The 16,667-nt window shown below is 29.9% G+C and overlaps 1 protein-coding gene across 1 annotated transcript; it reads left to right on the top strand.

The window, feature by feature from the left end:
* The first annotated feature begins 39 nt into the window (after positions 1-39).
* Positions 40-3,154, top strand: LOC149958778 (protein NipSnap-like). Its single transcript, XM_090165031.1, has 8 exons — positions 40-167; positions 365-507; positions 572-617; positions 680-771; positions 833-1,044; positions 1,103-1,134; positions 1,204-1,376; positions 2,389-3,154. The coding sequence occupies exons 1-8, from the start codon at positions 82-84 to the stop codon at positions 2,451-2,453; spliced, it is 849 nt and encodes a 282-aa protein (XP_090021157.1). The 5' UTR covers positions 40-81; the 3' UTR covers positions 2,454-3,154.
* Positions 3,155-16,667: the final 13,513 nt, after the last annotated feature.

Below are 16,667 nucleotides of genomic sequence, written 5' to 3'. Positions count from 1 at the left end.
CGTAGTTTTTTATAGATTACGTGAAGCTTGGTGGCGAAGCTATCGACATCTAGTGAAAATTTGTTTCATTTCATTAATCGGATGATTACAATGGCGGCTCTGTGGAAAGGAAATTTTTTGAGCTTAGCTAAAAATAATACTTCTAGAGTATTACCCGTCCTTGCCAGGTAACTATTATACCTTATTATTTTGTATTTTTGTTTATACTTACATAATTAATTGTTTATAATTTAGTATCTACCCTAAATAGTGTAAAATATTACGTTTTTATATAGTCTTGGTCATAAGGTCAACAAAAATAAAAACTTCTGTCCTTTAAAAGTCTATAATAAATGTGCTTTTCATTTCCAAATTTAAATTTTAGAGCTTTAAGCGTAAGTCCAGTAACGCAATCAAATGGGGGCGAAGGATGGTTAAGTAAATTACTGATGGTTCGCAAAATCGAACCAGGCAAAGACTCTCATTCTCGATTACTATCAGATACTGAAACTGTTTATGAACTTCAAAGTATGCAAACTATAAAATTAGCTCAATTGGTAAACTCAGTTTTGATTTAAATTTAATTTTTAAGTTCACAATGTAAAACCGGGAAGGCTAGAACCATATTTAAAATCATAGTAAGTGTCTATTATTAGAAAAGGTATAATAGGTAAATACTAACAAAATTTAAATAATTAAGCGAGCAATGGACTAAACAAGTAGAAGGGTTATGTTCAACCACAAAATTAGTTGGTAGCTGGACTGTAGAAATTGGTGATCAAGATCAAGTTTGTATGTAGCTAAGTAATTCACCCTCAAAATTGTGATAATTAAAAAAAATTTAACTTTTCAGGTCATATTATAAAGCATACTCAAGGTTACCCCAACGCCTCAGCTACTTTGGAATTATACCGAAAAGACCCTAGTCTTATTAAACTCGACGAAGAGCGATTAAAACTCCTAAGATCCAGAGAAAATCAATTTATGTTGGCATTCAGTTTTTGGGGGCATCCTGAGCCACGAGATCAAAATCTCAAATTTGAGATGCGTTCTTACGTTCTTAAAGTATGTATTTGGAAAGATTATTTTTAAATAATTTTTACCATTTTCTTTTAAATTCTAGCCTGGAACCATGATAGAATGGGGAAATAATTGGTAACTATAACAAAGAAAGGTGATAAAAAGTCCAGTTTTATTTAAATTTTTTTTTTTTTCATATTTTAGGGCCAGGGGTATTACGTATCGTAAAAGTAATGCTATTGGTGGATTCTTTTCACAAATTGGGCAGCTTTATATGGTACATCATATATGGGGATATTCTGATCTTCTAAAAAGGAAAGATGTTCGTGAAGAAGCTTGGAGAAAACCTGGTTGGGATGAATGTGTAGCTTACACTGGTATGTTTCATTTCAACGAAAATAAATAGACATATCTATATATTTTTGATTTCAACTAGTCAATCTACATTATGCATTGGGAAAGGCTTAGTGAGCTAAAATAGGGGAGATTAGGGTTGGACAGGATATTTTTTTTAGTAGTCAGCCTGACTAGTGAGCTTCATACCTTAATTTATTTTAGTAGTCACTGACTAGTGGGGGTAAAAATGGCGGTATAAAAACAACAAAGACAGCCAACTAAATATTTTTAACTAGTCAAGACTCTTTTCATTGATATTATCATCAAATGACGTATTAAAATTAATTTGAGATAGACATTCTGAATCAGAATGATGTGATTTTTTAAAATAAAATGGGATTGATAGGCCATATTTGCTATTATGTTTTAATATTTAGTTAAATTTTTCATTAGTCAAATTGACTAGTGAGCCCCTAGATTTCAATTAATTTTAGTAGTCAAATGTCGTGCCTTATGTCCAACCCTGGAAAAGATCCACAGAAAACCTTGGGTTATCTGCTATGACTTCTGTTGTGCAATAACTATATTGTTTGCAGACAACACGACATTTCCACACCATTGTGTCTCCTTATAAAAACAACATAAATAACATAAAAATTTCAGTATAACCAGGACCGTGCAAAGACATTTCAGACTCCCTGAAATTCTCAATGGGGTGAAGGGCAAGGCGATAGGCCACTGTCGTACTGGCCCCCTAAAAGCATGCTTCTGGGTTCTTTTTATCCGGGCCCTTGGAATTTAGCCCCCATATGCACAGACATGTATCTGGGTTCATTCGTATTTTCTTAATAACAAAATTTTACACTATTGACAAATTATCAGGAGTAGCAAAACCATAATTTAGCAGTCTTTGCGCTAGGTGGCTGAAGATACCAAATATTTTTGTGTTTTTTAACAGTGAAACATCCTTCAGCAAACTAATTAATCATATTTCACATTTATGGTTACACGATCTTAAACTAAATGAATTTTTTTTTTAATTTTTCTTTGAAGTTCCTTTAATCCGCGAAATGAGGTCACGTTGGATGTCACCCAATTCATTTTCACCAATCAAATAAATGTTCAAATCAAAAATACTGATATCGGAGGCGAAATTTGAACTCAGTGGCCTTACACAGAAAATAGTCCTGCCCTATTGGATTAAATTATCATATATTTACGGGGAAATATATATAAAATAAAATAGTTATTTGCGAAAGTTACTTCTAAACACGTTAGTTTAATTTGGTCATGAATTAAAATATTCCAAAATGTATTTGGTCTAGGCTTAGTTACTCTACCTTGGGAACCAAGGCTTAAGTTGTTAAAGCCAAGGTTTAGCCAATTCTTGACTATAACAAAACTTCTAGTCGAAAATTTTGTTTCAATTAAAACAAATCTTCCTTTCTATACATGCTTAGCATAAGTGAATTTTGTAATCCGGTCTAATTTGCTTGAATACAGATAATTTAAAAAAATAAAATCTCACAAATACAATTTACAAGATAAAGTTGAACGCAGTGCCAAAAATAATTGCAAAATTATTTACTTTGATTTGAAAAATTAGACATAATTTTGAAGCTTAGAGCTTTAATTTCTTGGCTAATCCCATAAAATTTAGGGAAATTGGTAATTTTTAACTTTAGTCGGTCTTAAACCGGATTAATATGCTCGTTATATATACATTCTTATCATGTCAGAAAAATTTTGATTTTGTACAGTTTCGTTTTGTTATAGTATGTAATATAAAAAGAGTTGTTTTACAAATGGGGACATCTGTTGGGGGATAAATAAAAAATGTTTAGAATCTAAAATATTGCGTCCAAGTTTCTGCGAAATCAGATAACCAAATATGCTTGCTTTATTTTAATAAGACTATTAAGTCTATACAAATTAGCCTTTTCAGTGTACGTAAAAACACGTAGCGGCCAACGCAAGAAACTCATCACGGCTGGATTTTCTTCTGTTAAACGGTTCCATCAGCCTCGTAAGGGGGTGGAATAGTACTATTTTTGAACGCGGAAGGAGACAAATTTTTGATAATACGAAACTTTACAACACACGTGGTCATTTCGCGAAAATTCGGATTTCGATATCGGTTGCAACGGACGGAGTTTTGGTCATCTGGGCCTAGTTTGCTTTTATTGGAATTTAATTAGAATTAATATGTAAATTTGTTCTTGTTCAACTAATTGTCTTAGTGATTGATTTTCTTTTCGTTTATCACGTAAGTTATTATTACCAATTACCAGGGCCGTGCAGAGGTATCTTGGGGCCCGGGGTCAAACTTACCCGCGGGCCCCTTCGAGTTGTACCCCCCCCCCTTGAGCCCTGAAACTTTTTCCCAAGTTACCTTGATTTGCACCCCCCCCCCATTGAGCTTTTTCGATGGGCCCTACAGCTACGGGCCCCGGGGATTTTGCCCCCCCCCTCTGCACGGCCCTGCCAATTACCATTAATTTCATTGCTCAACATTGTTAAAACTGACTGGCGAACTCGCGGGTTAATACTACGCGGTCATCCGGACTGGCTAGCGTTGGCCGCTACGTAAACTGAAAAGTTATCGGACTTATGATAGTTACCTAATTTTACCTAAAATTAAACTAAGTCTAGCCTAAGCTAACCTTAAATTAGCCTAACCTAAATTAAACACGATTTAATCTTTCAAATCTTGATTTAATTATTTCAATAATGAGTTAATCTTTAAAAACGATTTAATAATTTCAATAATGAGTTAATCTTTAATCGTTTCAATAACGATTTAATCGTTTCACTAACGATTTAATCATTTCAATAACGATTTAATCATTTCACTAACGATTTAATCATTTCAATAACGATTTAATCATTTCACTAACGATTTAATCATTTCCATAACGATTTAATCATTTCAATAACGATCTAATCATTTCAATAAAGATTTAATCTTTCAAATCTTGATTTAATTATTTCAATAATGAGTTAATCTTTAAAAACGATTTAATAATTTCAATAATGAGTTAATCTTTAATCGTTTCAATAACGATTTAATCGTTTCAATAACGATTTAATCGTTTCACTAACGATTTAATCATTTCAATAACGATTTAATCATTTCACTAACGATTTAATCATTTCAATAACGATTTAATCATTTCACTAACGATTTAATCATTTCAATAACGATTTAATCATTTCACTAACGATTTAATCATTTCCATAACGATTTAATCATTTCAATAACGATTTAATCATTTCAATAACGATCTAATCATTTCAATAACGATTTAATCATTTCAATAACGATTTAATCATTTCAATAACGATTTAATCATTTCACTAACGATTTAATCATTTCAATAACGATTTAATCATTTCACTAACGATTTAATCATTTCAATAATGATTTAATCATTTCACTAACGATTTAATCATTTCAATAATGATTTAATCATTTCACTAACGATTTAATCATTTCAATCATTATTTAATTCAGTTAATCATGATTTAACCTTTTGAGGGTGCCCTAATAATCATGATAGTGACTTGCCCCTCGCCACCGACATTAAGACCCTACTACAAAACCAGTCGATAATTATAAACAAATAAATAATATTTAATAATTAAATAAATAAAGGTATTTGCCTTAACCTATTTTCATCCAACCGAAAGAGATTACAAAATAAATTTTGCTCTTAGCCTTGGCAATCAAAATAGTTAAAGAAGAGAAACTATCCAATTGGCAGCAGAACAGCCAATGACCACTCCGGTCGATGATTCATTATTGGCTATTCTTGGGCCAATTCAAGAGTAGCATTTAGCACGTCATAAAAATCGATTAACTTACGTTAGTCCAGCCTCTACGAGACTACGACAGCTACATCGAAGAAAAGCGATTTATGTACGTTCTATAATTATTAAATTACGAAAATAATTTAATAACATTTATTTACTTTTATATAAATACATATTTTCGGTAAATTATATTTGGTTCATAGGGGTGGACGCATTTACTAAATTTACTCCGGAAAATATTTTGTGAAGAGCAAATGATTAAAGTTTTGTACTTTTATTTTTTTCGAACCCTCTTGGTGCCCCTTGTAGGCTTGGTGCCCTAGGCCCAGGCCTGTTCGGCCTATTGGTTAATCTGGCCCTGAGTGTAGTGCAAATTGATTTGGGTCGGCGGCAGCATTTCGCGAAAATCAATCGGCGGCGGCGTACGGCGTTGATTTATTTTCGGCGGCGTTGGCGTGAAGGGGCAAGTCTCCCCTCCCCCTTTTTGAAAAGTTTGAAAAAAAATTCAAAAATTTGTTTAAGGAAAAAAAATAAAGTGACGTAGAAAATCTCAAAAAATATTCAAAATTTATCGTCGGCGGCGCACTGAAAAGTAAATGGTTCGGCGCCAGAGAAAATATCGGCGACGGCGGAGTTGGATCGGCGGCGCTAGGCTCTAGGTGCAAGGGCCACACCAGCGTTTGAATTTGACCTGTTTCGCGTGCTAGTTTCCAGAATAAGATTTGTCGTATTTGCTACCACTGTTAAGAAACTGTTAAAACTATGTGGAATGTTAAAAATAAGAATTAAAATTTTCAAAACTAAATGTCTAAAAGATAAAAATTAAAGGTTTTCTTAAAAAGTATTTTGTATTTTTAAACTTGTTTTTCTGTCGTTAATGATGTATTCGTACACGTTTTCGAGTTCGACAAGCCCTTGTAATGGCTGCCAGTCGAGACCGGGGACCCCCGCATTGTTCGCGGACGATGCTTTTCTAGAAGGCGAAAGACAAGTGTTAAGTGTTATCTTTTGGGGGGAGTGGAAAGCGAACGAGCGGGCTTTAAACGGTATCTTCTGGCATTCAATGAAAAAGAACCACTGTAAACCGGATAAAACTAAAGCATTGACTTTTCGGACGCCAAAGCGTTCACCTTGTAAAAAATAAAGGTCCTGAAAAATAAAACTATAATTCTTGGTTTTAAATAGACTCTGTTTTACTAGTAATTTCACCAATTCGATCAAACGATAGTTTAGTGGATTGTTTCAGTCCGATTCGCTAAAATCAAACGCTCTCAATTCACTGGCGGCGCCAGGAATTTTAGCGAGGGTAGGCAAACCAAATAAATGGGCCCCCGACCCGGGACCCCCCTTTTCTCAACGAAATGCTTCAATAAAATAAAGTAGTGATGTACAGGCCCGTACACGGGGGGCGCCAGGGGATGCTCAGCGCCCCCAAATGAGTACTTGAGCATCCCCAATCCGACTAACCCAAAAAAAATCGATTGCTCAATTACCGAAAGATATGATCTAAAATATTTGTATATTAATCAAAAAGGAAAATTACTTTTATTAGAGAGCTAGTATCAGTAAATATTTGAAACCATTTTACTAAAGTTTTTGAAAATTGCTTTCGCGCGTCTCACTGAACCAGAAAAACTTTTCAATTGTAGAAATATTGAACCAGCTTATCAAAAATGTTTTGACGGATATTTTAGGGCTACAACCGGATTAGTATATTTACTAATTTCATAGGTGGGGAGATAAAAATTACTCAAGGTATTGGCACCCCCCAAAAGAATTTGAGCGCCCCCGAGTTTTGGCGGCTGTGTACGGGCCTGGTGATGTACATGACGAACAAAAAAGTTCTAACAACAGTAAAACGAGTCCAAATATAACAGAACTATTTTTATTTACTAGGATATACCTAAAAAATTTCTAAATACATTATCGACATTTGTTTCATTGTTATTTATAAATACTTTTATCTCTTGGGACAATTTTGACACCTTTTCTAGATCAATTTGGGGCCCCTTATACGGTGATTTTGGGGCCCCTCAAAATTTTAAGGTAGGCAGTGGCCTACCTGGCCTACCCCCTAGCGCCGCCACTGTCTGCCGCGGTATAACGTATTTCGCTTCTTGTTGAGGCTGTAAACAGGCAAAACTAAACTCAATCGTTTAAAAAATTAATTCCATAAATATTTCTATAGCCTTAATATTTAAGATTTTAATTAAAGGGGAACGGTCAAGCTTCAACCAGTGAGATAGCCCTATAGCCCATTAAAAACTAAAATTTATGGCGAAAACCGCATCAAAAAATATTGAGTGGTTAATTTTTAATACAATAAAGAAATTTCGGGAAATCGAAAAGCGCGCGTCCGCCGCGACACCTGGTGAGAAAGGAAACAATGTAAAAGCGCGCGCTGCTGAAGCCTAAATTGCGCGATTTTAAAAGTTATTATAGTTCGCCAATCGCTCATACGGTACGGGGTTAGGGGCGCTGGCGGCGAAAATTCAAACCCAAACACCTGGCGTTATTTTTCGTTTCAACTTTTTGGGCTAAAAGTTATTTTTTCAAGACAAAAAAAGGTACGTGTTGGTATATAGAACGTCTTGTTAATCTTTTGATACGGAAATAAGGCCACATTTGGAAAAGCTTGGCCGTTCCCCTTTAACATAGTGATCAAAGTGCAATAATTGATCATAAATTTGATAGCATTTAGAAACATTTCATTGAAATTAACAGCATAGATACATATCTCGTACGAAATATGATCTATATTATTAACTTCTGATGTTAACTACTCTGTACCATTTTCATAACATACTCGTATATAAAAAATATATTACATTTTAATTAAAAATGTTATCAACGTATCGTTTATAGCGGTTTTAACCTACTTTTTCATTATAAAATCTTACATAAAAGCCCTCTAAATAAATAAAAGTTATATCCAGGAGTTTGACAAATCCAAATTTCGTTATTTTTGGATTCAAAAAAAAATTTCAAATACTGAATTTGGTTTAAAAAATTAATAAAACAACGTGAAGCTTGATTTATAGCAGTCTTAATCATCTTGTTTCATTATGAATACTAACATAGTCTAACTTAATCAATAAAACTACCTTAAATTAGAAAAAAAATTAAGTTTCATTGTTTCCAGGAGTTTGACAAATCATTTCAAAATTGGCTTTCAAAAATAATTTTAAATATTATATTTTGTTTTATGAACATTACGAAAGTATGGTGAAGTCAAGCTTATAGCGGTGTTAACCATCTTGTTTCATTATGAATACTAACACATACTAACTTAATCAATCAAACCACTTTAAATTTGGAAAAAAAATTAAGTTAAATTGGTTTCTAGGAGTTTGACAAATCATTTCAAAATTGGTTTGCCTCAAATTCCGTTATTTTTGGATTCAAAAAAATAATTTTAAACATTATATTTTGATTTACGAAAATTACGAAAGTATGGTGAAGTTAAGCTTATAGCGGTGTTAACCATCTTGTTTCATTATGAATACTAACACCTAGGGTTAATAATATAAGCTTACACAGTCTAACTTAATCAATCAAACCACTTTAAATTTGGAAAAAAAATTAAGTTAAATTGGTTTCTAGGAGTTTGACAAATCATTTCAAAATTGGTTTGTCTCAAATTCCGTTATTTTTGGATTCAAAAAAATAATTTTAAATATTATATTTTGATTTACGAAAATTACGAAATTATGGTGAAGCTAAGCTTATAGCGGTGTTAACCATCTTGTTTCATTATGAATACTAACACCTAGGGTTAATAATATAAGCTTACACAGTCTAACTTAATCAATCAAACCACTTTCAATTTGGAAAAAAATTAAGTTAAATTGGTGTCTAGGAGTTTGACAAATCATTTCAAAAATGGTTTGCCTCAAATTCCGTTATTTTTGGATTCAAAAAAATAATTTTAAACATTATATTTTGATTTACGAAAATTACGAAAGTATGGTGAAGTTAAGCTTATAGCGGTGTTAACCATCTTGTTTCATTATGAATACTAACACCTAGGGTTAATAATATAAGCTTACACAGTCTAACTTAATCAATCAAACCACTTTAAATTTGGAAAAAAAATTAAGTTAAATTGGTTTCTAGGAGCTTGACAAATCATTCAAAATTGGTTTGTCTCAAATTCCGTTATTTTTGGATTCAAAAAATTAATTTTAAATATTATATTTTGATTTACGAACATTACGAAAGTATGGTGAAGTTAAGCTTATAGCGGTGTTAACCATCTTGTTTCATTATGAATACTAACACCTAGGGTTAATAATATAAGCTTACACAGTCTAACTTAATCAATCAAACCACTTTAAATTTGGAAAAAAAATTAAGTTAAATTGGTTTCTAGGAGTTTGACAAATCATTTCAAAATTGGTTTGTCTCAAATTCCGTTATTTTTGGATTCAAAAAAATAATTTTAAATATTATATTTTGATTTACGAAAATTACGAAAGTATGGTGAAGTTAAGCTTATAGCGGTGTTAACCATCTTGTTTCATTATGAATACTAACACCTAGGGTTAATAATATAAGCTTACACAGTCTAACTTAATCAATCAAACCACTTTAAATTTGGAAAAAAAATTAAGTTAAATTGGTTTCTAGGAGCTTGACAAATCATTCAAAATTGGTTTGTCTCAAATTCCGTTATTTTTGGATTCAAAAAATTAATTTTAAATATTATATTTTGATTTACGAACATTACGAAAGTATGGTGAAGTTAAGCTTATAGCGGTGTTAACCATCTTGTTTCATTATGAATACTAACACCTAGGGTTAATAATATAAGCTTACACAGTCTAACTTAATCAATCAAACCACTTTAAATTTGGAAAAAAAATTAAGTTAAATTGGTTTCTAGGAGTTTGACAAATCATTTCAAAATTGGTTTGTCTCAAATTCCGTTATTTTTGGATTCAAAAAAATAATTTTAAATATTATATTTTGATTTACGAAAATTACGAAAGTATGGTGAAGCTAAACTTATAGCGGTGTTAACCATCTTGTTTCATTATGAATACTAACACCTAGGGTTAATAATATAAGCTTACACAGTCTAACTTAATCAATCAAACCACTTTAAATTTGGAAAAAAAATTAAGTTAAATTGGTTTCTAGGAGTTTGACAAATCATTTCAAAATTGGTTTGTCTCAAATTCCGTTATTTTTGGATTCAAAAAAATAATTTTAAATATTATATTTTGATTTACGAAAATTACGAAAGTATGGTGAAGCTAAACTTATAGCGGTGTTAACCATCTTGTTTCATTATGAATACTAACACCTAGGGTTAATAATATAAGCTTACACAGTCTAACTTCATCAATCAAACCACTTTAAATTTGGAAAAAAAATTAAGTTAAATTGGTTTCTAGGAGTTTGACAAATCATTTCAAAATTGGTTTGTCTCAAATTCCGTTATTTTTGGATTCAAAAAAATAATTTTAAATATTATATTTTGATTTACGAACATTACGAAAGTATGGTGAAGTTAAGCTTATAGCGGTGTTAACCATCTTGTTTCATTATGAATACTAACACCTAGGGTTAATAATATAAGCTTACACAGTCTAACTTAATCAATCAAACCACTTTAAATTTGGAAAAAAAATTAAGTTAAATTGGTTTCTAGGAGTTTGACAAATCATTTCAAAATTGGTTTGTCTCAAATTCCGTTATTTTTGGATTCAAAAAAATAATTTTAAATATTATATTTTGATTTACGAAAATTACGAAAGTATGGTGAAGCTAAACTTATAGCGGTGTTAACCATCTTGTTTCATTATGAATACTAACACCTAGGGTTAATAATATAAGCTTACACAGTCTAACTTCATCAATCAAACCACTTTAAATTTGGAAAAAAAATTAAGTTAAATTGGTTTCTACGAGTTTGACAAATCATTTCAAAATTGGTTTGTTTCAAATTCCGTTATTTTTGGATTCAAAAAAATAATTTTAAATATTATATTTTGATTTACGAACATTACGAAAGTATGGTGAAGTTAAGCTTATAGCGGTGTTAACCATCTTGTTTCATTATGAATACTAACACCTAGGGTTAATAATATAAGCTTACACAGTCTAACTTCATCAATCAAACCACTTTAAATTTGGAAAAAAAATTAAGTTAAATTGGTTTCTAGGAGTTTGACAAATCATTTCAAAATTGGTTTGTCTCAAATTCCGTTATTTTTGGATTCAAAAAAATAATTTTAAATATTATATTTTGATTTACGAACATTACGAAAGTATGGTGAAGTTAAGCTTATAGCGGTGTTAACCATCTTGTTTCATTATGAATACTAACACCTAGGGTTAATAATATAAGCTTACACAGTCTAACTTAATCAATCAAACCACTTTAAATTTGGAAAAAAAATTAAGTTAAATTGGTTTCTAGGAGTTTGACAAATCATTTCAAAATTGGTTTGTCTCAAATTCCGTTATTTTTGGATTCAAAAAAATAATTTTAAATATTATATTTTGATTTACGAAAATTACGAAATTATGGTGAAGCTAAGCTTATAGCGGTGTTAACCATCTTGTTTCATTATGAATACTAACACCTAGGGTTAATAATATAAGCTTACACAGTCTAACTTAATCAATCAAACCACTTTCAATTTGGAAAAAAATTAAGTTAAATTGGTGTCTAGGAGTTTGACAAATCATTTCAAAATTGGTTTGTCTCAAATTCCGTTATTTTTGGATTCAAAAAAATAATTTTAAATATTATATTTTGATTTACGAAAATTACGAAATTATGGTGAAGCTAAGCTTATAGCGGTGTTAACCATCTTGTTTCATTATGAATACTAACACCTAGGGTTAATAATATAAGCTTACACAGTCTAACTTAATCAATCAAACCACTTTCAATTTGGAAAAAAATTAAGTTAAATTGGTGTCTAGGAGTTTGACAAATCATTTCAAAAATGGTTTGCCTCAAATTCCGTTATTTTTGGATTCAAAAAAATAATTTTAAACATTATATTTTGATTTACGAAAATTACGAAAGTATGGTGAAGTTAAGCTTATAGCGGTGTTAACCATCTTGTTTCATTATGAATACTAACACCTAGGGTTAATAATATAAGCTTACACAGTCTAACTTAATCAATCAAACCACTTTAAATTTGGAAAAAAAATTAAGTTAAATTGGTTTCTAGGAGCTTGACAAATCATTCAAAATTGGTTTGTCTCAAATTCCGTTATTTTTGGATTCAAAAAATTAATTTTAAATATTATATTTTGATTTACGAACATTACGAAAGTATGGTGAAGTTAAGCTTATAGCGGTGTTAACCATCTTGTTTCATTATGAATACTAACACCTAGGGTTAATAATATAAGCTTACACAGTCTAACTTAATCAATCAAACCACTTTAAATTTGGAAAAAAAATTAAGTTAAATTGGTTTCTAGGAGTTTGACAAATCATTTCAAAATTGGTTTGTCTCAAATTCCGTTATTTTTGGATTCAAAAAAATAATTTTAAATATTATATTTTGATTTACGAAAATTACGAAAGTATGGTGAAGCTAAACTTATAGCGGTGTTAACCATCTTGTTTCATTATGAATACTAACACCTAGGGTTAATAATATAAGCTTACACAGTCTAACTTCATCAATCAAACCACTTTAAATTTGGAAAAAAAATTAAGTTAAATTGGTTTCTAGGAGTTTGACAAATCATTTCAAAATTGGTTTGTCTCAAATTCCGTTATTTTTGGATTCAAAAAATTAATTTTAAATATTATATTTTGATTTACGAACATTACGAAAGTATGGTGAAGTTAAGCTTATAGAGGTGTTAACCATATTGTTTCATTATGAATACTAACACCTAGGGTTAATAATATAAGCTTACACAGTCTAACTTCATCAATCAAACCACTTTAAATTTGGAAAAAAAATTAAGTTAAATTGGTTTCTAGGAGTTTGACAAATCATTTAAAAATTGGTTTGTCTCAAATTCCGTTATTTTTGGATTCAAAAAAATAATTTTAAATATTATATTTTGATTTACGAACATTACGAAAGTATGGTGAAGCTAAACTTATAGCGGTGTTAACCATCTTGTTTCATTATGAATACTAACACCTAGGGTTAATAATATAAGCTTACACAGTCTAACTTCATCAATCAAACCACTTTAAATTTGGAAAAAAAATTAAGTTAAATTGGTTTCTAGGAGTTTGACAAATCATTTCAAAATTGGTTTGTCTCAAATTCCGTTATTTTTGGATTCAAAAAAATAATTTTAAATATTATATTTTGATTTACGAAAATTACGAAAGTATGGTGAAGCTAAACTTATAGCGGTGTTAACCATCTTGTTTCATTATGAATACTAACACCTAGGGTTAATAATATAAGCTTACACAGTCTAACTTCATCAATCAAACCACTTTAAATTTGGAAAAAAAATTAAGTTAAATTGGTTTCTAGGAGTTTGACAAATCATTTCAAAATTGGTTTGTTTCAAATTCCGTTATTTTTGGATTCAAAAAAATAATTTTAAATATTATATTTTGATTTACGAACATTACGAAAGTATGGTGAAGTTAAGCTTATAGCGGTGTTAACCATCTTGTTTCATTATGAATACTAACACCTAGGGTTAATAATATAAGCTTACACAGTCTAACTTAATCAATCAAACCACTTTAAATTTGGAAAAAAAATTAAGTTAAATTGGTTTCTAGGAGTTTGACAAATCATTTCAAAATTGGTTTGTCTCAAATTCCGTTATTTTTGGATTCAAAAAAATAATTTTAAATATTATATTTTGATTTACGAAAATTACGAAAGTATGGTGAAGCTAAACTTATAGCGGTGTTAACCATCTTGTTTCATTATGAATACTAACACCTAGGGTTAATAATATAAGCTTACACAGTCTAACTTCATCAATCAAACCACTTTAAATTTGGAAAAAAAATTAAGTTAAATTGGTTTCTAGGAGTTTGACAAATCATTTCAAAATTGGTTTGTCTCAAATTCCGTTATTTTTGGATTCAAAAAATTAATTTTAAATATTATATTTTGATTTACGAACATTACGAAAGTATGGTGAAGTTAAGCTTATAGAGGTGTTAACCATATTGTTTCATTATGAATACTAACACCTAGGGTTAATAATATAAGCTTACACAGTCTAACTTCATCAATCAAACCACTTTAAATTTGGAAAAAAAATTAAGTTAAATTGGTTTCTAGGAGTTTGACAAATCATTTAAAAATTGGTTTGTCTCAAATTCCGTTATTTTTGGATTCAAAAAAATAATTTTAAATATTATATTTTGATTTACGAACATTACGAAAGTATGGTGAAGCTAAACTTATAGCGGTGTTAACCATCTTGTTTCATTATGAATACTAACACCTAGGGTTAATAATATAAGCTTACACAGTCTAACTTCATCAATCAAACCACTTTAAATTTGGAAAAAAAATTAAGTTAAATTGGTTTCTAGGAGTTTGACAAATCATTTCAAAATTGGTTTGTCTCAAATTCCGTTATTTTTGGATTCAAAAAAATAATTTTAAATATTATATTTTGATTTACGAAAATTACGAAAGTATGGTGAAGCTAAACTTATAGCGGTGTTAACCATCTTGTTTCATTATGAATACTAACACCTAGGGTTAATAATATAAGCTTACACAGTCTAACTTCATCAATCAAACCACTTTAAATTTGGAAAAAAAATTAAGTTAAATTGGTTTCTAGGAGTTTGACAAATCATTTCAAAATTGGTTTGTTTCAAATTCCGTTATTTTTGGATTCAAAAAAATAATTTTAAATATTATATTTTGATTTACGAACATTACGAAAGTATGGTGAAGTTAAGCTTATAGCGGTGTTAACCATCTTGTTTCATTATGAATACTAACACCTAGGGTTAATAATATAAGCTTACACAGTCTAACTTAATCAATCAAACCACTTTAAATTTGGAAAAAAAATTAAGTTAAATTGGTTTCTAGGAGTTTGACAAATCATTGCAAAATTGGTTTGTCTCAAATTCCGTTATTTTTGGATTCAAAAAAATAATTTTAAATATTATATTTTGATTTACGAAAATTACGAAAGTATGGTGAAGCTAAACTTATAGCGGTGTTAACCATCTTGTTTCATTATGAATACTAACACCTAGGGTTAATAATATAAGCTTACACAGTCTAACTTCATCAATCAAACCACTTTAAATTTGGAAAAAAAATTAAGTTAAATTGGTTTCTAGGAGTTTGACAAATCATTTCAAAATTGGTTTGTCTCAAATTCCGTTATTTTTGGATTCAAAAAAATAATTTTAAATATTATATTTTGATTTACGAAAATTACGAAAGTATGGTGAAGCTAAACTTATAGCGGTGTTAACCATCTTGTTTCATTATGAATACTAACACCTAGGGTTAATAATATAAGCTTACACAGTCTAACTTCATCAATCAAACCACTTTAAATTTGGAAAAAAAATTAAGTTAAATTGGTTTCTAGGAGTTTGACAAATCATTTAAAAATTGGTTTGTCTCAAATTCCGTTATTTTTGGATTCAAAAAAATAATTTTAAATATTATATTTTGATTTACGAACATTACGAAAGTATGGTGAAGCTAAACTTATAGCGGTGTTAACCATCTTGTTTCATTATGAATACTAACACCTAGGGTTAATAATATAAGCTTACACAGTCTAACTTAATCAATCAAACCACTTTAAATTTGGAAAAAAAATTAAGTTAAATTGGTTTCTAGGAGTTTGACAAATCATTTCAAAATTGGTTTGTCTCAAATTCCGTTATTTTTGGATTCAAAAAAATAATTTTAAATATTATATTTTGATTTACGAAAATTACGAAAGTATGGTGAAGCTAAACTTATAGCGGTGTTAACCATCTTGTTTCATTATGAATACTAACACCTAGGGTTAATAATATAAGCTTACACAGTCTAACTTCATCAATCAAACCACTTTAAATTTGGAAAAAAAATTAAGTTAAATTGGTTTCTAGGAGTTTGACAAATCATTTCAAAATTGGTTTGTTTCAAATTCCGTTATTTTTGGATTCAAAAAAATAATTTTAAATATTATATTTTGATTTACGAACATTACGAAAGTATGGTGAAGTTAAGCTTATAGCGGTGTTAACCATCTTGTTTCATTATGAATACTAACACCTAGGGTTAATAATATAAGCTTACACAGTCTAACTTAATCAATCAAACCACTTCAAATTTGGAAAAAAAATTAAGTTAAATTGGTTTCTAGGAGTTTGACAAATCATTTCAAAATTGGTTTGTTTCAAATTCCGTTATTTTTGGATTCAAAAAAATAATTTTAAATATTATATTTTGATTTACGAACATTACGAAAGTATGGTGAAGTTAAGCTTATAGCGGTGTTAACCATCTTGTTTCATTATGAATACTAACACCTAGGGTTAATAATATAAGCTTACACAGTCTAACTTAATCAATCAA

This window comes from Leiobunum rupestre, chromosome 2 (genome assembly GCF_980474605.1).
Source record: "Leiobunum rupestre chromosome 2, qqLeiRupe1.1.hap1, whole genome shotgun sequence".
Lineage (NCBI taxonomy): Eukaryota > Metazoa > Arthropoda > Arachnida > Opiliones > Sclerosomatidae > Leiobunum > Leiobunum rupestre.
Note: the sequence above shows the minus strand (reverse complement) of the source record. Positions and strands in the feature narration are given on the sequence as shown.

Coding starts and splice junctions, on each gene's coding strand:
- LOC149958778 (XM_090165031.1), top strand. CDS start 82: ATGATTACAATGGCGGCTCTGTGGAAAGGAAATTTTTTGAGCTTAGCT. Junction 618..679: donor GAACCATATTTAAAATCATA/GTAAGTGTCTAT, acceptor TAAATAATTAAG/CGAGCAATGGACTAAACAAG. Junction 1,135..1,203: donor ATAGAATGGGGAAATAATTG/GTAACTATAACA, acceptor TTCATATTTTAG/GGCCAGGGGTATTACGTATC.